This window comes from Polypterus senegalus, chromosome 9 (genome assembly GCF_016835505.1).
Source record: "Polypterus senegalus isolate Bchr_013 chromosome 9, ASM1683550v1, whole genome shotgun sequence".
Taxonomy (NCBI): domain Eukaryota; kingdom Metazoa; phylum Chordata; class Cladistia; order Polypteriformes; family Polypteridae; genus Polypterus; species Polypterus senegalus.
Window position 1 is genome coordinate 152,302,418 of NC_053162.1, and position 25,264 is coordinate 152,327,681.

Below are 25,264 nucleotides of genomic sequence, written 5' to 3' on the forward strand. Positions count from 1 at the left end.
TTGGAGGTTGGTAGGTAGACAACTACAGCGGCAAGAGAAGGGAACAAATGGTTAAGGGAAATCAAGAGACAGATAGGCCATAGGCAATTTGGTTTTGTTAATTTGGAGATATCCCCATGACCCAGACAACGGGCAGCAGTAGGGCACCATTTATATCACAGGCACACCAAATAAAAATCCAGTCGGCATCTTGAAGACTTCCCCGGAAAAGCGGCTCCTTTGTGTTTTATTTGCCAGGTCGTCACAGTATCTATATATATAATTCACTAAGGCAAGAAAACCATGAAAAGCACGCCGGAAGGGGCGTGGATTCACTAAGCCACCAAGTGAGACACCTATGGTGCACACAGGAAGGAGCCACGCCCACCAACTCCAAGACCATTGGATACGACGACAACTCGCAGGGCCATGCCCACCAACTCAGACGCGACGACACAGAAAAAATGGCGTCATTTATGTTCGTCTGTCATAGAGGCCACGTGCAGGTCAGGTTAATGTCATGTACCTCCGAGCTACGTTGACTGTTCATAGAGGCATGTTTCTCGCGGAGGTGAATCGCCATATGCAGCGTGTGAAACGGTTTGCGAGGGGTATCCCATGGGATCCTTAAAACAATCCTTTAAAACTGATCTTAAAGCACAATGAAGGAATCAGTCTTTAAAAACCAATAAGCCCTGTGCCTCTGTTTCATTACCGTCTCACCTGCTTCACCAATGCAGGCCCTGCAATAGTTGAGACGCTCTGTCAGCAGCTGACCTTCTCTGTGCCTGACCGGTTCACACAGAGGCAGCACAAGAGAAAGCCGCGCCAGAGACAGACAGAGGCACACACACAGGCAGCTGGTGGGTGGCTGTCCGTGAGTTTCTCTTGCGAGCGGACACATTTCCAGGCGGTGTGTATGCTTCGAGAACGAGGCTGGACGCGGCTTGCGACCGGGCACATGAGCAGGCAGTGTGTATGCTTCGAGTGCGAGGGTGGACGCGACAGGACCATCTAGGAAAAATCATGTCGTGGATGTGATTCGCTGTATGCGGCGTGTAGAACAGTTTGCGAGGGGTGTCCCTGTGTCTTTCCAGAAGTGTTCAACCATCAATAAATAATTATGCAGCGTTTGTTATGCTGCGGGTTCACTATTGTGTTGTATTTTGCTCTCTCCAGAGTTCCATCTTTTCATTCACTTACTGTTGTATTCTCACAGCAACCCGTTTTAGACAACCGTGTCTTTCCAGAAGTGTTTAACATTCAATAAATTATTATGCATGAGATTGAGCGTGTGTCTAGGTGTGGGTAAGCCGTTGAACCCCATTCGGGCTGCAAACCGTGGAATTGCCACTAAGTGCGACTCATACGCTCCCACTGTTTTCGTCCCTACCGTTTGTACACACCCCCCTCCCACACGTTGACTGTGAATTTCCCCTTGGGATTATTAAAGTATCTATCTATCTATCTATCTATCTATCTATCTATCTATCTATCTATCTATCTATCTATCTATCTATCTATCTATCTAATAGAGGCATGTTTCTCGCGGAGGTGAATCGCCATATGCAGCGTGTAAAACGGTTTGCGAGGGGTATCCCATGGGATCATTAAAACATTCCTTTACAACTGAGATTAAAACACAATGAAGTGAGCAGTCTTTAAAAAAACGAGTTTTCAGTTACAACGCACGACCGCGTGCAGCATAGCAAAGTGTTGTACACGCTACATACAGCAATTTGCATCCGCGACAAACATGCGTCTTGCACTTTGTACACACCCCCCTCCCACCTCACTACGCCGCACGGACGATTGTGTGTTGGTTCGTTCCGTGCATTGTTACAATGTTGCTTTTCTTGCTGATTTATTACATTACCGATTTTGCAAATGTTACATTTTCTCCCTGTGCTTAAAAATGATTAAAAAACCGGCCTAATTATGCGGCGTATGGTACGCCGCGGGTTGGCTAGTTAATGAATAAACAAGAAGGGTACCTGAACATTTGCACACAGTATTGCATTCATTAAATAAGTAATTGTGCATCAGAATTATCTTAAATATGTCAGGTTTAAGCTTTCAATCTCACACATATAAAGAAAAATATTTATGGCCTGTAGCTGGAACACTCAGCCCCCCTGAATGAGGTGTGCGCACCCACGAAAGTCTGGGTGTGACTTCAGAACTTAGGATTTAAATTATAACAACCTAAAATAAATACAAATGACAATACTATTTTTCATGGTACATTATTGGAATACATGAGTCAGGACTTGTCATAAGCTTTGGGGGATCAAAAATATAGATTACAACATACTGTAGATAATAATCCAGCAATAATTATAATTCTGAAACTGGTGTAGCACAGGAAACACAGACGTGACAAAGACACATTAAACGGTCAACATGGCAACAGGACTGCACCTCTAAGCTTTAAATGTATTGCTGTACTCTGATTTAAAGCCTATTCAACATGGCTTTCAGTGAAAGTTGCGCTAAAACTTTGCAAATGTTGTCCTCCATTGTTCCCCACCATTTATGGCTTGATTGATTAAACTCTTCATATTCATTTCTATCACACCAAATCACTCTCTTGCTGGAGCATCTCTAATGTCATGCATCAATTAAATGTTGAAATTAGATAGTATACTGTACCTTAGCCAGGATATGATAAACAGGAACCAAGTGCTAATGTTTAATGATGATCATTGTGCTGTGCTTTCATGTAGGGTGGCGCAGGGAAACAGGAAATTTTGGATCTAGGCGTTGGTGACCTGGGGCATCGGCAGTTGTTTTAGACTGATGCAACCTCATTTAGAACTCCTTGCCGTTAATTATAATGGAGCAATGGATTGGTGCACAACGAGCGTTCACTGTGAAAGCATTTTATAAGAATGATGGAAGGAAATTTCAGTGTCATTACCAGTTAGGACTGATTGTGTCCCGTCTGCTCATGCGATTATAACATGAGTGTGTAATTTCGAAGAACTGGCTCATCATTAAATGTAAACTGCTCAAAAAAATTAAAGGAACATTTTGAAAACACATCAGATCTCAAAGGGAAAAAAATCTTGCTGGATATCTATACTGATATGGACTGGGTAATGTGTTAGGAAGGAAAGGATGCCACGTCATTTGATGGAAATGAAAATTATCAACCTACAGAGGGCTGAATTCAAAGACACCCCGAAAATCTAAGTGAAAAAATGATGCAGCAGATTAGTCCATTTTGCCAAAATGTCATTGCAGCAAATTCAAATCATACTCAGTAGTTTGTATGGCCCCCATGTGCGTCTATGCATGCCTGGCAACATCTCCTCCCAGATCTGGACCAGGGCATCACTGAGCTCTTGGGCAGTCTGAGGTGGAACCTGGCATCATCAGATGGACCAAAACATAATGACCCAGAGGTGTTCTATTGGATTTAGGTCTGGTGAGCTTGGGGGTCAATCAAAGGTACCAATTCCTTCATCCTCCACTCTCGCCACATGAGGCCAGGCATTGTAATACACCAGGAGGAACCCAGGACCCACTGCACCAGCATAGTCTCTGATAATGGCTCCAAGGATTTCATCCCGATGCCTAGTGGTAGTCAAGGTGTCGTTGTCTAGCCTGTAGAGGTCTGTGCGTCCCTCCATGGATATGCCTCCTCAGACCATCACTGACCCACCATCAAACCAGTCACACTGAACAATGTTACTGGCAGCATAACATTCTCCACGGCTTCTTCAGACACTTTCACATCTGTCAAATGTGCTCAGAGTGAACCTGCTGTCATCTGTGAAAAGCACAGGGTATTAGTGGTGGACCTGCCAATTCTGGTATTCTTTGTCAAATGCTAACCGAGTTCCACAGTGGCTGGCAGTGAGCACAGGGCCCACTAGAGGAAGTCGGGCCCTCAGGCCACCCTCATGAAGTCTGTTTCTGATTGTTTGGTCAGAGACATTCACACCAGTGGCCTGCTGGAGGTCATTTTGTAGGGCTCTGGCAGTGCCCATCCTGTTCCGTCTTGCCCAAAAGAGCATATACCAGTCCTGCTGATGGGTTAAGGACCTTCTATGGCCCTCTCCAGCTCTCCTAGAGTAACTACCTGTCTCCTGGAATCTCCTCCTTACCCTTGAGACTGTGCTAGGAGACACAGCAGAATCCAGGTATTGCCTCATGCTACAGTACCAACAGTGACACTGACCGTAGCCAAATGAAAAACTAGTGAAAAAATAGTCAGAAAATATGAGAAGGGAAAAATGTCAGTGGCCTCCACCTGTTAAACCATTCCTGTTTTGGGGGTCGTCTCATTTTTGCCCCTCTAGTGCACCTGTTGTTAATTTCATTAACACCAAAGCAGCTGAAACTTATTAACAACCCCCTCTGCTACTTAACTGACCAGATCGATATCCCAGACATTTCAATGACTTGATGCTATACTCTGATAAAAAAGTGTCATTTTCATTTTTTTGAGCAGTATATTTTGTAATGTGTTTATTCGTGCATTGAACGTCAATTGAAAATTTCCCATTTCCCTGCGCCACCCTGTATTAGGCTGGTTAGTTATTTCAAGGATCTACATTTAATTAATGTATTTATGGTTTATATGGCTACAAGATAAGATTTTAACTGTGCTGTCACCATCACTGTAAGCTACATGTTAGCTAATGGGTTAAATGATCAGCTACCTGTTTATAAATCCATTTATACTACTGCCCAGTGATACGTTTTGTTCACACATGTGAGATAGACTTTAATTCTATAAAGCTATGCAAAAAAATAAAAAAGAAAGTCTTTCAATATAACCCAATTGTTGTTTCTGAAATGTAAAAATTCATGCATCCATTTTTTCTGAGAGAGTGTTGCAAGCAGATGCTGCTGTAATTGAATGTCCCCCTCAATATGCTGAAATTATCAAACTGCAGTCTTGCATTAAACCCCTTGTTGCCACCAGTCCTGACTCCTCTGTCATGTCCACAGATTTTTACATACTGATCCGTCAGTGATGATTCCACTCAAAGCATCTTTGGCTACCTGCCATTGTGAGCTGATGAATTTGCATATGTCCTGCACTGTAAACAATTTGAAGCCAGCATGTAGCTGGTTATCATGGTTGTCTATCAGGTCGCATCTGTCTGATAAATTAATTTTGTCGATTCGGGATAGATATCCGTTCACAGTCATATTGGATCTGATTCACTTTCAAAATTAATTTGAACAGGCCAACAACAAATCAGGTATGAGCCAAACGTCAGAACAGAGTCACTTTTAACTGTAGTCAGAATGTAGCCTTAATAGCCTATACCATAATATGGATTCAAACACAGCTGGTATGGACTTTTCAACTCATTTTTAACATAGCAGCTTTCTCTGGGGAATAGGATTAATGGGGCAGTTTCCCCTATGCTCCCCCATAAACATCCCCTGTGCTGATATACAGTGATCCCTCGCTATATCGCGCTTCGACTTTCGCGGCTTCACTCCATCGCGGATTTTTAATGTAAGCATATCTAAATATATTTTTTGCTAGTTCGCGGATTTCTGCGGACATTGGGTCTTTTAATTTATGGTACATGCTTCCTCAGTTTGTTTGCCCAGTTGATATCATACAAGGGACGCTATTGGTAGATGGCTGAGAAGCTACCCAATCAGAGCACTTATTACGTATTAAATAAAACTCCTCAATGATATATCATATGCTTCCCTCACGGTGATTCGCATACTTAAAAGCTCTCACAGCACCTATTGATTTTTGATTGTTTGCTTTTCTCTGTCTCTCTCACTCTCTCTGACATTCTCTGCTCCTGACGGAGGGGGTGTGAGCAGAGGGGCTGTTTGCACAGAGACTGTTTGCTTAGAAGATACGGACGCTCCTCTCAAAAATGCTGAAAAGACTACCTTCACATTACTCCCATCCTTGCGGCCGCTTTATCGCGGTGCTTCACATACTTAAAAGTGCAACAGCATGTATTGATTTTTGATTGTTTGCTTTTCTCTCTCTCTCTCTCTCTCTCTGTCACTCTCTCTCTCTCTGACATTCTCTGCTCCTGACGCACATTCCTTTGAAGAGAAGATATGTTGGTATTCTTTTAATTGTGAGAAAGAACTGTCATCTCTGTTTTGTCATGGAGCACAGTTTAAACTTTTGACTAAAGGGTGTTATTTCATGTCTGGAGGGCTCTAATAACGTTACAAAACGTATTTAAAAGGTTGTAAACAGATTTTCTATGCTCTAACTGCAAAAATATTAGATTTATAAATAAAGAATTCTACTTCGTGGAAATTCATTTATCGCGGTAGAGTCTGGAACAGATTAACCGCGATAAACGAGGGTTTACTATAGTCTATGTTTCTGTTTGAGTTACACAACAAGCAGTTTGATTTTGAAAGTATTGGTATTCACTGCCATATACTTTTTAAAAAAAATTCATGCAAAAAGCACACAAACTGATGATTAAGTGCTAGTCATTTGTTATGTGTGACCCTACCTTAACAGATTTCTGTATTTATTGTAAAAAAAAACACATATCTAAACCTACCCACAAAATGTTCAGTTAAGTTCTCCCCAATACCACATATTCTTCTTGCCCTGCCATTTGTGGTTATGTTGTTATAGCAGTAGTAGATATAATAATAATATCTATCTATCTATCTATCTATCTATCTATCTATCTATCTATCTATCTATCTATCTATCTATCTATCTATCTATCTATCTATCTATCTAATAATAATAATAATAATAATAACATGGCGGCATGGTGATGCAGTGGTCAGTGCTTGTCTCTCACAGATTAAACCTCCTGGGTTCAGGTTCCCACCCATTATTTTCTGTGTGGGCCTACAGGTTAGACATGTGCTCTACAATTGCAATACCAACTTAATGCAATTTAGGGTTGCGGGAGGATGGAGCCTATACTGGCATCACTGGGCACAAGGTAGGAAAAGGCTTTAGATAAGATGTCATTCCATCACAGGGCACATTCACACACACACACACACTAACTCACGTGGTTCTATTTAGTAATGGTCACTTAACCGGTGCATATTTGGGAATAGGGGTGGAAAAGTGAAGTCCCTGGATGAATACCCTTGAAGACACGGAGAGAACATTTATATTCCACTTTGACAATGTGTGGTTGAAAAATGTAAACCCATAACACTGGGTTCATAAGGCAGTACCACTATTCGCTAAGCCATCCATAATGATAATAATAAAAATGATGATAGTGCTTTCAGTACAAGTTTGCTTTTAAGAACAAATGCTAGTGAGCTATCCCTCCATCTATTTTCCCATCTTTCCATTTTCCGTACCCCTTCTGCCTCTTATTATTATTATTATTATTGTTATTATTTTTCATTGAATTCCAGCTGTGATGGGTGTGGGGAAAATACTAGAGAACTGAGAGAAAAACCCAAGCATACACAGTGAGAATACCGATACGTAAGGCATACCATGAAAGGCCAGGATTCAGGAGCTGTGAGCTAGTAGTGTTGACCACAGTGCCAGCATGCTGCCCTGTACGAGCAAAGTAGAAACAAAATTTAAAGTAAAGCACAAATAGTGATAACTTCTTTTCACTTAGAAAAGCAGTGATGTGCCCAGTTTGAAGAGGGGAACCCAAAACCTTTGTTTTTCAAGCATATACAGGTTTCTACTTGCACCATAATATTATTTTGCAGTCAGTCTATTTTATATGTGTAACTGGGACTGGAGGAGGCTGACCGTTGGCGGCATGCCACTCTAATTAAATGGCTTAATGTTCCTAATTTGAGGTAATTTGCCACATGCCGAAGGCTCTCACACAAGTTGGAATAGTGAGAGAGTTGCTGTTGTAATAGAGTACCTGGCAGTGGTGCAAAAGGAGTTAACAGAATGGAGTGAAGTATGATAAATAGGCTTCATTTGCAAAAAAGGATGCCCTACTGTAGCTCTGAGTGCCCAAATGATGCTGCCTAAGGTATGACAGAGAGAGAAACATGCACATACAACATAATTTGCAGAAAGAAGAACGACACAATAAGCCAAAATCCTTTAAGGTGGGTAGCAAATATTAAAACACAACCAACCTCTTGTGTCGCTGTAACTACAGCAGGTGGATTGATCTCAGATTTATTTTCTTTCATCGCCTGGAAGGTTGCTTCTTGTTAAATTAATTAAATATAACAGAAATACCAATATTCATGACTTGAAATCAATTAAAGTCATAATGACTCTTATGCCCCGGTAGATAATGAAATGCAGCGGAGCAGTTGTGTGGAATGGGCGCCACCTTTCTCATTGCCTTCCCAAACCTCTTTAATAAAGATGACAGGACGTCACCTTTAACCAATATCCAGTCTTCTTGACTTACTTACAGAGCTTTCATGCTCATGCAGAACGTGTTAGGAATGCAACAAATAAAGGGAGAAAAATATCCACAAGTGTCAGCGCTACGGTGGGCATACACAAAGCAGACTCTAGAAAGCTCCTGTCTACAATTAAATTAATTGTTTATGCTACAAATTAATAACATGAACACTGAGGATCATAAATTCTACTACTATGCTGAGTATTATTAGCTTAATAATTTCCATCCATCCATTATCCAACCTGCTATATCCTAACTACAGGGTCATGGGGGTCTTCTGGGGCCAATCCCAGCCAAAACAGGGTGCAAATCAGGAAACAAACCCTAGGCAGGGTGCCAGCCCAACACAGGGCACACACACACACACCCACTAGGGACAATTTAGAATTCCCAATGCACCTAACCTGCATGTCTTTGGATTGTGGGAGGAAGCTGGAGCACCAGGGGGAAACCCACGCAGACACGAGGAGAACATGCAAACTCCACGCAGGGAGGACGCGGGAAGCAAACCCGGGTCTCCTAACTGAGAGGCAGCAGTGCTACCCACTGCACCACCGTGCCAACCTACTTGTAACATATGAGCATAATAACTATACACAGCATATAGTCATTTAGAAGACGTGAGTGATTTGTATGCAATGTGTGTGCACAGTGGCGCAGTGGTTAGTGTCGCCATCTTTCAGTCCTGGCCTCGATTCATGACCCAGTCACCATCCATGTGTTCTTTGCTGATTACTCTGGTTTTCCTTCACTATAACCCATAAAATGCATGTATCATGTTCATTTTTCATTCTAAATTGGTCCTGTGTGGGTTGAGAGTGTGTGTGAGTTTACTCAGCAATGGACCCCCATTCCATCTGAGGTGGATTAGGCAGGCTTGTAAATGGATAGATAAGTGATAGAAGTGTTTCCAGCTATAAAGGCAATTAAATTACAGTCAGTTCTTCTTCCAGAGCATAAGGGCCAATGATGGAAGCTAATTGAAAGTCAATTTTTACCTGAGTGGTATCTGAGTGTTTCTTCACACATGTGAGTAGGCAATCCATTCACATGCTAAAATTTAACGTAAATTCACCAGAAGTGTGAGCTCCAAGTGAAGTAATTCAGAGTAAACAGTGCTACCCCGATTCTCTCAGTTGGGACTCAGCATTGACCTTTTTACCTCAGTCAATTATATGCAGCAAAATAAAAAAATACAAAATATAACCCCTTTGCCCAGAGGTGGCATTTGTTTGGGTTAATTGCATTGAGACAGACTCAATACACCTTTAATAACTTTAGTAGGCTTTTTACGTTTCATAAAAAAAACAATTGCTTTTCTGCAGACCAAATACATCAGGAACAATCTCATGTTTGTCCTAAAAATCCAACCCAAAATGTACACTGAAGTGAGTAGACGAAACGTCACGATCAGGAATTCCATGTAAAAGCATGTTGTTATAGCGCAATTTTCACATCTTAGTATATTGAAAATGTCTGGTGATTTGAAATTGACAGAGCTGGGCTTAATGACCCACTGTCCTCGTAAGTGTCCACTGTAAAGGATGCTCATAGTTTATAGTGTTGAGTTGCAACAAGCAGGATGTGAAGCTCCTGCCAAAGCAAGAATACAGAATTAAAACTGGAAGGAAAAACAAAGATCTTAATGGGTCACAGAATGAAACAAAGATTATGGAGAAAACGCTGGGGCTCATTTGAGGCAGAAAGAAGAAAACAGGATCTTTGTGTGACTGTGGAATTAGAAGGCTTTAATATAGAAAGTCAAAGATAAGAATAGCAAGCTGTAGATTTAGCTACTTTAAATGCACTTTTAATTGTATCGTATAATTGCCATGTCCAGGGTGGGATTGCAGTGCTGCGTGGTGGGTTCTGGCCCTTTTTGACCTTGAATTGGATTAATGGGATTGAAAGATAAATGAGTGGGTAGATCATCTTTTCTATACAAAAAAAAAAAAACAGAGTAAAACTAAGAAAACAAGCTTTGATTTTGTAAATATATTATAACTAATGTTTTTTTCACGTACAAATATGTATTATTTAGATATACAGTAGATAAAAGTAAAAAAAAATCATAAAACTGTACCGTAAGCAAAAAAATCACCAGTTGTAGTATGGTAATTATGTCACCGATGCTTCAAATCGTATATCATCATCATTTGCTGTATAGGTAGATTCTGTGACATTTCTTTTTGTAAGATGTAATTTACAGATGAAGGATTCTAGTTGTGTCTGCAATTCAAAGTGGATTTTGAGACATTGGGGAATGTGCAAGTGGATAGTGACGAGCATCTGAGTGCAGCTCCTCAGTGGTTATGTCTTAAACAAGGGAAACATTTTCTTATCCAATGATATATGAAAGACATCAAAATTATGAATAAAATAATATAATGATAGAAAATACAGAGAGATGAAGAAGTGTGGGTTGTTGTTGCTTGCACTACAGGATACACTTCATGCTATTACAGCCCTCTCTATTTTATGATGCACAAAAAAATCATTATTTTGTCTTTTTTATGTGTTATATCCTTTCCTAGTCTTTGTTTTTTTTTTCTGGGTAGCCCAGTTTAACTTCCACATCCCAGAGACATATGTATTAGTATAACTGGCAATTGTAAATTAGTACCGTGGGAGCATGTGCATGAGTGATTCCTGTGATCAACTGGTGACACCTCCAGGTTTGGTTCCTGCTTTGCGCCTGATGCTTCCTAAATAGCCTCCACCAACAATAACTTGTAAATAAGCAAGTTTGAGGAAGTTATGTAATGTAATAACAGTGCTAGGCAGAAAGAATGTGCAGAAATGACACTGTATGTACAGTTGTGCTTGAAAGTTTGTGAACCCTTTAGAATTTCCTATATTTCTGCATAAATATGACCTAAAACATCATCAGATTTTCACTCAAGTCCTAAAAGTAGATAAAGAGAAACCAATTAAACAAATGAGACAAAAATATTATACTTGGTTATTTATTTATTAAGGAAAATGATCGAATATTACATATGTGAGAGTTGCAAAAGTATGTGAACCTTTGCTTTCAGTATCTGGTGTGACCCCCCTTTGCAGTAATAACTGCAACCAAACATTTCCGGTAATTTTTGATCATTCCTGCACATTTTCAGCCCATTCCTCCATACAGAACAGCTTCAACTCTGGCATGTTGGTGGGTTTCCTCACATTAACTGCACACTTCAGGTCCTTCCACAACATTTCGATTGGATTAAGGTCAGGACTTTGACTTGGCCATTTCAAAACATTAACTTTATTCTTCTTTAAACATTCTTTGGTAGAATGACTTGTGTGCTTAGGGTCATTTTCTAGCAGCATGACCCACCTTCTCTTGAGATTCAGTTCATGGACAGATGTCCAAACATTTTCCTTTAGAATTCTCTGATATAATTCAGAATTCTTTGTTCCATCAATGAAGGCAAGCCTTCCTGGCCCAGATGCAGCAAAACAGGCCCAAACCATGATACTACCACCACCATGTTTCACAGATGGGATAAGGTTCTTATGCTGGAATGCAGTTTTTTCCTTTCTCCAAACATAACACTTTTCATTTAAACCAAAAAGTTCTATTTTGGTCTCATCCGTCCACAAAACTTTATTCCAATAGCCTTCTGGTTGGTCCACGTGATCTTTAGCAAACTGCAGATGAGCAGCAATGTTGCCATGCACACCATTGTTGTTCAGTGTTCTCCTGGTGGTGAACTCATGAAGATGAACATTAGCCAATGTGAGAGAGACCTTCAGTTGCTTAGAAGGAGGCAGCAGGTCCTCCGCATGGCAAAAATGATCCTGTAGTAATTACTGCTTGAGCATGAATGTAAAAGTTAGGTAACGGGGACAGCAAGGTGACCCAATAAAGATTTATTAGAATACCAGCTGTACAGTAAGTGGCAGAAGCCATCTAAGGCCTTTTAAATGAGTGCAGGTATATCTGGGTCCTCCTACCCAGAGCTCCCTCTTGTGGTGTTTAAATGAACATTTCGCCTAAAGTGATTTTTTAACTTTATTTGCCCCATGTAGTCTATTGTGATGACTGAAGAAAAAAAATTAGTTTCATGCAGAATGGAGTAAACATTAAGTTTCTGTTAAGAGACAACGCTGAACAACAGCAAGAAGTATTAAAAATGTTCATGTTACATAATCCACGTGTTCTCACAGTGCACTGACAGATAAGCTTTAGAGCCCAGCTAGAAGATGTGCCCAACAAAACAAAACAAATAAAAGGATGATAACAAAATGAAATCAAAGCAACTCAGGCAAATAGCCCCCGGACATTCTACGATAAAATAAAACAAGTTTGATTTGGTCTTTAGTCGTAGTGACGGCCTTGCATATATGAGAGCTGACAACCAATGAATGCTCATCCAGAAGTACAATTCATAGAATGCAGCGACGGACAATAAGAGATCATGGACCACACAAACAGAAGAGAAGCTTGTCTGTCTGGTGTCCCATGTTTTGTGTACCATGAAAGAATTTTAACCCTCCATCACTTCCTGTCAGTCAAGGGGCCAAACTTGACTGTGCTGGAAGGACGGCATGTGATTGCTAAATGTGACGTTTCAGTCATTTAAATTGACATGGTCCAGCAACGAGATTGGCAACAAATTGACATACCCTATGACTGGAAGTCACATAATGTGACATCAGCTTTAACCATTTACAGGTATAGGCCTAAAACAGTGCTGCATTCTATGAATTGTACTTCTGGATGAGCATTCATTGGTTGTCATCTCTCATATATGCAAGGCCGTCACTATGACTAAAGACCAAATCAAACTTGTTATATTTTATCGTAGAACGTCCGGGGGCTATTTGGTGAGCCTGGAGGTGTGTGGACAAATGTTTGAGTGGCAAATGCAGAAAAGTGGCCAGGGTTTGGTGAAAAAAGTGTGTCAGTGGGGCTCCTTGAAAGTAGGATTTACATACCTGGGCAGGAAGCCCCACGGAGGCAGCAGAATTTGTTTTATTTGTACATCTAAACCATTGTGTTTATTATTTGTACAATAAACACCCTTTGTATATTAGCCTGACAATTTTGAAGTCATTCTGAGTACAGGAGCTCTACAACAGTGCCCTCTAATGGTCACACTACCCGTTGTCAGGCCTGATCAAATGCATCACATGATGCAAGTTTACAGTCCATCTTGTTTCCACTCAGGTTTTCCAATAAACCATAAAGGAAGCTAAGGGCTAATTTACAGGTTCAAAATGAGACGGGACTTGGCGCACCGCATCAAATTACTCCCTTTTTGTACTGACTGTCCCCCTCATGTTTACTAATATTAAACACACTTCATTAACAAAATGACAGTGTCCTATTTTAGTTCTGCCTAACAGCAAATACAGGACTGGCAACATTTCCTTTGTTTTCAGTAAATGAATTTATTAATCCATCTATGTGGGTTTTCATCCATAAAAAATGAGCTGTAAAGTTTACAGTCCATTTTGTGACTGCAGAAAATGATTCCCTTAAGAGACACTGACAGCTGTAGGAGCCTCTCTGTTCCAAATCTGAGCCTGTAGCTAAAACATGTGATTTTTTTCTTTTCTCTTTTTTTTTGTTGGATTTTATTTAATTGTGGTCTTTGTCATGCAATGTTTTTGAATGCTTAGCTCTCATGTTTTATCTGTTCCATTTTTTTTACATTCTTCCTTTTTTTGCATGCTATCCCTCCTGTTTGTTCCCTTCTTCCGCTCCTTGTGTGTTCAGACAACTCGCCGACTTCAGAGCCTGCAGTTCACGGTTGGTATCATTCCCTATTTCTATTTATCATTTTTTCAGTAGCATTAGTCCAAGGACGTCACTCATTGTTTTGTTTTGCTGCTTGTAAAATAAATGCTTCCTTTATTTGCTCCATCTTTCATTTTTGATAGCTAAAGTGTGACAGCCTAGCTAACTACATGGCTTAAATGATTTAGCTGTGGGCTACTATTTAAATGAAGGTGTGGCCATCGGCATTTGCTCACAGTTCACTAAGGAAACTCAGACTTATAATAATAATCTTCATAATGAGAATGATGGTGATACAGTTCAAATTCAGCTCCAGGTCATTGCCCCATGGTAGTGTTTCTCCTGCTCCTCTCTGGCTGGGTTATCCAGTTTTTTCCTGCTACGTCTTCAAACACCATCATGTTATATTAGCTGGCAATTTCAACTGTTCTTGTGCAAGTGTGAAAATGATTAGAGCTGATGCCATGCATTTCATATTTGACTTTATACAGGGTGTCCGTAAAGTCCGTGTGCAATTTAAAATAGTTGTAACTTTGTAAGTATATGTGATAGAAAGAATCTGTAACAAGGATTAGAAAGAAGAAACACATTTTTTATTGTTCTTGTTTATTTTCAACATGTCCACCATCATTGCTAATACAAAGGGTAATACGATTCTGTAGTTCTTGGAAAACATTTTGAAGCTGATTCTCAGTAATACCAGCAATCACATCACTTATCCTAGCTTGCAGGTCTTCTAAAAATCGAGGTTTGGTTGAATAAACATTCGTTTTCACATGTCCCCATAAAAAGAAATCCATTTGAATCAAATCTGACAAAGTGAAGGCCAAGAAAATGGGCCACCTCTTCCTGTCCATCTGTTAGGGAATTTCTCATGTAGAAACTGTCTAACATGGGCGGCACAGTGGCGCAGTGGGTGGCGCTGCTGCCTTGCAGTTAGGAGACCCGAGTTCGCTTCCCGGGTCCTCCCTGTGTGGAGTCTGCATGTTCTCCCCGTGTGTGCGTGGGTTTCCTCCCACAGTCCAGAGACATGCAGGTTAGGTGCATTGGCGATTCTAAATTGTGCTTAGTGTGTGGGTGTGTGTGTGTGCCCAGCGGTGGATTGGCGCCCTGCCCAGGGTTTGTTTCCTGCCTTGTGCCCTGTGTTGGCTGGGATTAGCTCCAGCAGACCCCCGTGACCCTGTAGTTAGGATACAGCGGGTTGGATAGTGGATGGATGGATGAAAACTGTCTAACATGCTAAGCAAAGTGACAAGGAGCACCATCTTGTTGAAACACTGTATTCTCTATCAGTCCTAATTGTTTAAGTTGAAGAATAAAGTAATTTTGGTAGCATTTCAAAATAGCTATCACCATTAACAACACGCCCTTCAAAAAAGAATGGCCCTATGACTCGATTTTTTCCCAAACCACACCACACATTAACTTTGGGAGAATCTCTTTCATGTTCAACAGACTCATGTGGATTTTCAGTTCACCAAATACGGCAAAAATAAAACTTCTAAAGACAAAAAAAACTAGATACATCAAACTTTCTAATCCTTTTTACAAATTCTTTCTATCACATACTGTATACTTACAAAGTTACAACTATTTTAAATTGCACGCGGACCTTATGGGCAACCTGTATATTCAGAGATGTCTCCATATGTAAAATGTGACATTATACATTGAAAATTAGGGTTATGTTGGTGTGTTACTTAGCACTACTGCCTAACAGCTCCGGGGTTTGACTCCCAGTCCCAGACGTAATATAATTCACTCATCTATAGCACCTAGTCAGACAAGTGTTTTATAATTTATATAGCGCCTTCTTTAGTAAGCATTCTAAAGTGGTGACACACCTTTTGATCTGTATCCCGGGGGAAGCGCATGTTAAATCGTTATCCCAAAATAATTCAGAGTGCAAGAGTGTCCATAGGCATACCCCCGGTTTTCATCATTTTGTGTTTTAATAAATCTTGATTCATACATACAATTTATGTAATTTCGTTTCTGATGTTCTGAGAACCAAGAAGAAAGTTTCTCATTCTTTTTTGTATGCTTGAGCTAACACAGGCCATTGGTATTTAATGTGTTAACTACTGTATCCCCTGCGGTGGCCTGGAGTCCTGCCCGGGATTTGTTTCCTGCCTTGCGCCCTGTGTTGCCTGGGATTGGCTCCAGCAGACCCCTATGACCCTGTTGTTAGGATATAGCGGGTTGGAAAATGGATGGATGGAACTACTGTATCCCCTCTTAAAGAATTCAAGCTGTGAGAAAATGAGTGACCATAGGCACACATGGGCATAGTATTACATGGCATTCTCAAACCAGCTTAATATCCTTCTTATTTACGAGTGTCTGTACTTACCACTGTGTCACCCTAGTGGCTGTCATAAATTTAGATTTTATATAGTGTCTTTCATAGTAATCTTCTAGAATGCTCACTCCCAATTTGGGGTATATGTCTTGATATTTTTAAGCTTGCTATGCTATCCTCCTAAAGAGTTACAGAGTTTTGCAGAGTTACAATATGGTCTTAATGAATTATTCCTTAATTAACTGTGACCCTATGTCATGCTTTTCTTAGTTAGCAGTCCTAACTTGCCCACATCATATATGGTGTTAGTTATCTCCCCCATAAAATTCAGGTTGCCTATGGGCACATATTTCTTCATAAATGTTGATTGGTGGTGCAGTGAGTGTCACTTCTGCCTATATGAACGCATATCTCACTTTCAAGCCCCACAGTTGTCTTTTGTCTGTATAGACTTTCAATGTTCTTGCTGTGTCTGTGTAGGTTTTCCACCGGGTATTCCTTCCACATTTCCAAAGACATGCAGAATAGGTTAACTGCTGATTCTAAATCGGTTTGTGAGTGCCTCCTATGATGCCCTGGCACCATATCCAGGGGTACTTCCTATCTTTTGCCCAGTGCTATTTGGATAGGCTGCTGCTCTCCATTACCCTAAATTGGAGTTAATGAGATTTACTGTGTTATGTTATTGTGTTATTAAGGGTTTGCCAAATATAGAATGTGATATACAATACCCCCAACAAAATTCATGAAAGATCAATATTTGTCTATTAGTTTTAATTCTACGCAACTGATTAATCAGAGAATGTTGTTTTATAGATGATTTCGCCTACAATGTTTTACCTATACTAACCAATATTCGCTGCATATGAGTAATGAGTAACATTTATTTAAATAGCTGAGCAGTTTCATGTGTTCTACTTGCCACCTGCTGTATCATCTGGGCAGATTATTGTCTTGTTTTTTATATTGAAGTTCATTGTCATGTGTCAGTTAATTTCTTACTTAACAATCCTCCTTAGAATATTGGCAATAATACAATACCAACAAAAAGGAACACACAGAAAAGCAGTGTTTCATACGGTATATAGAATGACACAATATATACATAAAGTATATGAATAGCATACTGTGTATATAGCCAGAAGTTTGTGGACCACATCTATAGCAGATTGGTGGACATCCCATTCCAAAACCATGGGCATTAATATGGAATAGGCCCCCTCTTTGTGGCTGTAACAGCCTCCACTCTTTCTGGAAGTCTCTCCACAAGATTTTGGACTGTTTCTGTGGGATTTTGTGCTAAAAAATACAATTGCGAGGCCGAATACTGATGTTTGAACAAGAAGATCTGGATCACAGATCATCTCCTGGTTCTTCAGTAGGGCTTCAGGGAGATCAGGGCTTTGTGAAGGCCACTTGAATTCCTCCATACCAAACTTGTCAAAACATATGTTGTTGGACCTTGCTTTTTTGCAATTGCTCCATCTTGGGTGTGATGTTAATTTGCATCCAGCTCTGCAAGCAGGTCCTCCAACTTACAGGAAAAACTTGGGTTTTGGTGGGAGGATTGGCACTTCAGCCACTGTACAAAACCTCACACTCTTCAGTGTGGTGCTGAGGTGTCACCCGTTGCACGGCTGCATTCAGATCTCAATCCAGGTGGTTCATCAAGTGATGGGTGCGGCAACGTGCTATAATCAGCGCATGCTCCCAGCCTCTCCTCTCTCCCCTCTCTTCCTTTCTTTTTGCACAGGCGCACAGTCATGATGAAAGGAAAGGACCTTCCCCAAACGTAAAGTTGGAAGTTCACAATTGTCTGAAAATGTCTTTGTATGCTGTAGATTTAACAGTACCCTTCATTGGAATCAACGGGTCTAGCTCAAACCCTGAAACAAAGCACCAGGACATTAGCCCTTCACCTCTAAACTTTATAGTAGGCACTATGCAGTGCAGAAGGTAGTGCTCTCCTGGCATCTACCAAACACAAATTCATGCATTAGACTGCCAGATAGTGAAATGTGATTAATCACTTTAAAGAACTTCTTTACACAGCTCTGGAGTCCAATAGTGGTCTGCCTTACACTCTGCTTGGTATTGTGTACAATGATCTTAGGCCTTGGGAACCATTTCATGAAGCTCCTAATGCAAAGATTTTGTGCTGATGCTTCTACATGCAGTTTGAAACTGTTGTCTGTGATGGGACAGATGCTACCTGTGGTCTACCACTTTGGGGCTAAGCTGCTGTTGCTACCCAGTGCTTTAATTTCATAATAATAGCACTTACAGTTAACCAGTGAAGATTTAACAGAGCAAAAGTTTCACGCAATGACTTGAGGCAGAGATGGCATCCTATGACAGTGTCATGTCAGTATGACCCTACTGCCAGTGTTAGTCAATTGAGACGACTCTGTGCTTTATTTTATGTACATACTGTATACTATAAGTGCTCGCCTCCATTGTCTATCAGAGGCTAAGCGAGTTTCTCTGTCCCTGGAGGTTTCGTTTTGCTGATGTGCTTGCCTCACTTGTGTATTAGTGGCTAAGCTAGTTTTTCTCTTTTCTAGGTGGTTTCACTTTGGTGACAGAGCCGCTGTCTTAGAGCTTCATGCTGTAGCCTTGCACTTCAGGGCCAAATAGACACACACACACACACACTTCCACACGTAGATGTTTATATATGAGATATATATATATTTGTGTGTGTGAGTAGTACATATATATATACACTCACCTGAAGGATTATTAGGAACACCATACTAATACGGTGTTTGACCCCCTTTCGCCTTCAGAACTGCCTTAATTCTACGTGGCATTGATTCAACAAGGTGCTGAAAGCATTCTTTAGAAATGTTGGCCCGTATTGATAGGATAGCATCTTACAGTTGATGGAGATTTGTGGGATGCACATCCAGGGCACGAAGCTCCCATTCCACCACATCCCAAAGATGCTCTATTTGGTTGAGATCTGGTGACTGTGGGGGCCATTTTAGTACAGTGAACTCATTGTCATGTTCAAGAAACCAATTTGAAATGATTCAAGCTTTGTGACATGGTGCATTATCCTGCTGGAAGTAGCCATCAGAGGATGGGCACATGGTGGTCATGAAGGGATGGACATGGTCAGAAACAATGCTCAGGTAACCCGTGGCATTTAAACGATGCCCAATTGGCACTAAGGGGCCTAAAGTGTGCCAAGAAAACATCCCCCACACAATTACACCACCACCGGCCTGCACAGTGGTAACAAGGCATGATGGATCCATGTTCTCATTCTGTTTACGCCAAATTCTGACTCTACCATTTGAATGTCTCAACAGAAATCGAGACTCATCAGACCAGGCAACATTTTTCCAGTCTTCAACTGTCCAATTTTGGTGAGCTCGTGCAAATTGTAGCCTCTTTTTCCTATTTGTAGTGGAGATGAGTGGTACCCGGTGGGGTCTTCTGCTGTTGTAGCCCATCCGCCTCAAGGTTGTGCATGTTGTGGCTTCACAAATGCTTTGCTGCATACCTCGGTTGTAACGAGTGGTTATTTCAGTCAAAGTTGCTCTTCTATCAGCTTGAATCAGTCGGCCCATTCTCCTCTGACCTCTAGCATCAACAAGGCATTTTCGCCCACAGGACTGCCGCATACTGGATGGTTTTCCCTTTTCACACCATTCTTTGTAAACCCTAGAAATGGTTGTGCGTGAAAATCCCAGTAACTGAGCAGATTGTGAAATACTCAGACCCGCCCGTCTGGCACCAACAATCATGCCATGCTCAAAATTGCTTAAATCACCTTTCTTTCCCATTCTGACATTCAGTTTGGAGTTCAGGAGATTGTCTTGACCGGGACCACACCCCTAAATGCATTGAAGCAACTGCCGTGTGATTGGTTGATTAGATAATTGCATTAATGAGAAATTGAACAGGTGTTCCTAATAATCCTTTAGGTGAGTGTATATACAGTATATTGTATCAAGGTGCTATATGAGCGCTGACCCGACACAGACTGACACCGGAGGCACACGTAATAAAAACAAAGATTCTTTATTTTCTTCACCTGTGGGGCACGTCTTCCCCATGTCCCGCAGGCATAACACAGTCCCACAAGCACTAAAAGCAACACACAAAATAAACTCTTTTTTTTTAAATCCTCCACTCCACCCTGGAAGCTTTGTCTTCCTCCTCCCCCCCAACTCTGGCTCTTTTTATAAGGCACCCGGAAGTGCTCCAAGTGCATGATTGCTCATTTTCGGCTGCATTTTCAGGTGTGGCGAAAACACTGCTTGTAAGGGCTCAGCAGATCCTGCTGCAGCACCCCGTGGTAGGCACCTGCAAATCCCAATAGGGCTGCACCAAACTCCAAGTCCCATGAAGCCCGGCAGGAGTCCGAGGCACTGCTGCAACCCAAGGGGTTGCCATCTAACATCCCAGGTGAGGTATTGGGTAGCCCATGCTTGCTCCCCCGGAACATATATTGAAGGGGCGTCCTGGCCAGGCATGGGCTCTGGCCATCCACCACAATATATATACAAGTAGTAATCAATGTAAGAGACAAAACACAGACATTGAAAGTAAAATGATATACATAAAACAAACATTGTTGCACTATCCTGTATTTTCCTTGATAGTTTTAGAGCACACAAAACTGATCTTTTATCTCAAAGTACCCTTAAACATGTATTTTCATTCATATTCCTAGACTGCTATTTCTGATAAATCTTCAGCATTACCGCCTTCCATTTTCTCTCTGTACTAGTGCTGCCTCGAGTCCCTGGTGGTCTTCCTTCTACTGCAGCATTTGCTTTCTCATGATGTCTTGGCTTTCTGAGTCATAAAGGAGCTTTGAGATCCCTGACTGGCAAGGAGATAAGAAAAGTTGCTAATGATTTAGCTCATACATGCAGAAAAGAATGAAAAACTTTCTTCTTGGTTCTCAGAACATCAGAAATGAAATTATATAGATTTTACATCTGATATTTTTTGCTTAGCTATCTGTCAGTTTTATAGTGGGTGTAAAAAATGGTGACATTAGCTTTTTAAGATTTCAGGTAGCATAGGAGTCTGAGTTAAAAGTGCACAATTACATTTATGCAGTCTTCACCGCGTGGGCCATTAGCTGATTAGAATATATTTCAAATAATAGAGCCTTATGAAATGGAAGAAAAGCTCGATTTTGAAATCACCTCTTCTTCAGAAAAAAAAGAAAAAGTCATCTGCAGTGCATGACCTTCTTGAAATTATTTCAAAACGTGATCTTTCAATTAGCAGCAATAGCTACACCCTTAGTTTACCATTCCACTAAGAAGGACAGGACACCAGAACTAGCTGAAGTTGACAGGGTGTCAGAGTTTGTCAAAGATGTTGATCACAGCCAGACAAATTCTGACTTGAGATCAGCTTCTCAGAGACTTTGTTGCTCTTCCACCAACTAAGGCCTGGTTTCTCATTTTTGAGCTTCCATTTGTTGCTCCTTACCTCCAAGCAGGAGGAAAACAGATAGGGGGTGCAAAGGTAACAGGAAAAGGTTTCAGATTGTGAAGATTTTGTTTTTTGATTTTGTTAATACCACTTAGACGTGATGCTTACAAGTGCTCCAAATTCACTAAACCAGCTTGTAAAAGTGGAAGAGCCTTAGCCCTCCAAGCTGATTTTTACAAACTTCAGAATACATGAGTGATCAGTGCAAATGCTTGACAAGCAGTGCTTCTGTGTAAAGCAATGAAAAAGGATTGGCTTGGAACCAGAGACCCGCAATCACTAGAGTCCCCCTTTTCAGCGTTTGTGAGCACCCTGCTTTGCACATGCAAAGGATTTAATATTTTAGCTGATCGTTGTGAGATGGGGTTGACATGATGGTGCAGTTTTTAATGCTGCTACCTCATATCTCCAGAGTCTTCATTTCAAATACCAAGCTGTGCACCATCTGTTAGGAGTTTGCAGGTTCCCCAGGTGTTTCTCTGGAAATCTCTCCAGGTACTCTGGTTTTACTCACACATCCCAGAGATGTGCATGTTGGGTTGATTGACATATAAGTGAGTGAGCATACCTTGTAATGGACTGGCACCCCTCCCTGGCCTGATTTCTGCCTTGTGCCCATTGGAGCAGAGCTAGCCCCAGGCCCCTACAACCCTGAAGAAGATTAAGTAGGTTTGGAAGTGTGCATGAAAAATTTCACTCTCTCTCACTTTGTCTTTTAATACAAATCAGGCTTTGTTCTTTTTTCAAAAGAAAGGAAGTTTTAAAACTAGTTTGACATGAGTGGCCAATCAAAAAGTCAGAAATTAAATTTGGGAATGACAGCAAAATTAACACAGATTTTGAGGACTACAACCCTTTTATTAAAAGTTACAAAAATAATAATTTAGCTTATTTTCCATGTTAGCTCCTACACATTGACAGAAATATAATTCCACACATTCTGCAGTGGTGTTACTAGATATAAGGGTAAGGTTATGCTTTACTTCAATCCATCCATGAATGTTATGTGGTCCAGAGTTCAACCAAACAGCATTGGGCACAAGTAAGGAACCAGTCCTGGAGGGGACATGGGCACATTGAAGCATTGCTCACACAGATATTTGCAAACTACCACATAGTACACTTTATTGAATATAGAAAACGAATTGCAGATTCAGGTGTGGAATGTTTTACAGTATTACAAACATTTCACCATGGCATAGGATGTTAATGGTGAGTTACTGGTTGGTCCTTGCAGACATTTGTGCTTTTTGCATATAACCTTATTGTTTTAATTATATAGATAGATAGATAGATAGATAGATAGATAGATAGATAGATAGATAGATAGATAGATAGATAGATAGATAGATAGATAGATAGATAGATAGATAGATAGATACTTTATTAATCCCAAGGGGAATTTCACAAATATTTGTACAATTTGCTCCTACATTTTCTACTTATGATCCATCCCCACCAAAATAAACTTAAAAAGTCCATGCAAACATTAATAAATAGATACCTCACTCCCATCTACATCTCTTGCGGAATGTACAAAGAGGTTAAAAAGTGGACAAAACACACCTCAGCTGTCATTAAGAAACTTAATCAATGCCCATATTGTCTTAGCTATCTGAGGAAAGCCTGGATATTCTCATTAATGCTGACCGACCTCTACTGGTGCATACTGAGTGTCATGTCTCAGCCAGGGTTATGTTTTATGTCTCTTTTTTAATTTTTGATTCTTGATTTATGTTGATTATGTTAATGATGCTTTTTGATTATGTTTAATATCCGTTATGATTTTTTCATGAATGTAAGCTGCCTTTGTTATGCTCCATGTGTTGTATGGGTGGTCCCCCAAGAGGATGGGCCACCGTTCAGTCATGACCAGGTATTGCCATCTGCCCTATAAATCTGGAGGATCTCCCACAGTTCATGGTGGTTCATTTCAAACATGCATGGGAGTGAAGAGCTTATTTGTGTTTTGCTGTGCCTATTGTGTTTACAAAATTTTTGACTTCACCTTTGGATTGTGTTTTTGGGACATCGTTTGCCCGGGATTGCCTTGCTGGCAACTTGTGTATGTCTTTTGTGCTCTTTGGGCCTACTTAATGAGACAGAACATTTTTGTGATAATAAATATTTGTATTTATAAACTCTATGATTTCCCTTATTACTAGCTGGGGTTTGACAGTGATATCCCCCTTTAGTGGGCATGTTTTGGAAGTGCTTTTGGAATTTATTGTGACTTTTATGCTTTAGGACACTAAAAATCACAATAGAGTCCATTCTCACTCACTATATTACACGTTGGCATGGCCTCTGCTCATCCCAGGGCTGCAGGGTACTTTGTGTCAGTAATATTCTGTGCTGCCTCTGAAGTACCCTGCAGCCCTGGGCAGAGCAGCTGTTCAGGACATTATAACACATACTACCTTAAAAAGTCTAAACTGTGTCATAAAGTACTTTCTTTCAGCTCAGCAATTAATTGTGTCTAATTCTGGAACTATTTTCCACGATTGTTTAATTTTAAATTATTATTACCATTATATTTCATTAGCATCTTTATTATTTTTGCTGCCATTTTTGTGTTGTTTGCTCATAGCCTCAGCCATCTTGTTTATTGTTACAGCATCCTGCTGCTTGTCACTTGACCATAACAACACAGCATGTGACATCACACTGCTGATGCTATTTAAGCTGGAGGTGCTCCACACTGGATGTCCACTTTCTGGATTAAAATAAAATAAACACAGCATTTCCAATATTTGATTTTTGTTAGAAAAATTATCGATTCTAATCTTTTGCTCCAGCCTGTCTGACGTTGACTTTTGCTTCATATTTTGGGTTAGTTTTTAGAATCTCTTTAGTCTTCAGTAATTATTTTCTTTCTCGTTTTCTTGACCTTTTTATTGGTTTGGTACTAAAACCTTCAAATTCTTCCAGGTCAGTTATCTTTTTAGTTAATTTAGTCCTGTAGACTCATCATTGTTTTTTCCTTTGGGCTCATTAAACAGTATTATTGAAGACCTCAGCCTTTTTACACGGTCAGTTTCTCCATTGTCCATTCTGTCAAGCGATTCAAGATAATTAGCACTCACAATTCAAAATTCAGGGACAGTTTTTATCCTCAAGCCATAAGGCTACTGATCAGCAACTTATACTGACCACTGCATTAGTGATTCTTATGTGTATCATCTGATAGTTTATTTAATGTCTGATGTTTTTATTGGCTGTTGTTTGTATTGTACTACTATCAGTAGTCTCTGGGAAACCTACAAGCAAGATGTTTCTTGTACTTTCCACACATGGCAATAAAGCTGATCTCAAACTTTAAATGCACACAACTAATCACCAAACCCTGAATGTACTTTATGACAATCGAGAGAAATTGACATTAACAGCATTATATTGATGGACATGATTATATGCAATATAAAAAGCACAAGGACAAGGAAA

General features: G+C 40.4%; 1 protein-coding gene across 4 annotated transcripts in view; it reads left to right on the top strand.

Moving 5' to 3' along the window:
* Positions 1–25,264, top strand: part of cadm1a (cell adhesion molecule 1a) — a 1,086,691-nt gene that overhangs the window by 1,014,891 nt on the left and 46,536 nt on the right. For 2 of the 4 annotated variants that reach the window (XM_039764035.1, XM_039764033.1), the window contains one exon: positions 14,032–14,064. The exons of the other annotated variants lie outside the window; for them this stretch is intronic. In XM_039764035.1, coding sequence (XP_039619969.1) covers positions 14,032–14,064 — 33 coding nt within the window. The remainder of the gene's footprint in view (positions 1–14,031; positions 14,065–25,264) is intronic. 4 annotated transcript variants of the gene reach the window in all.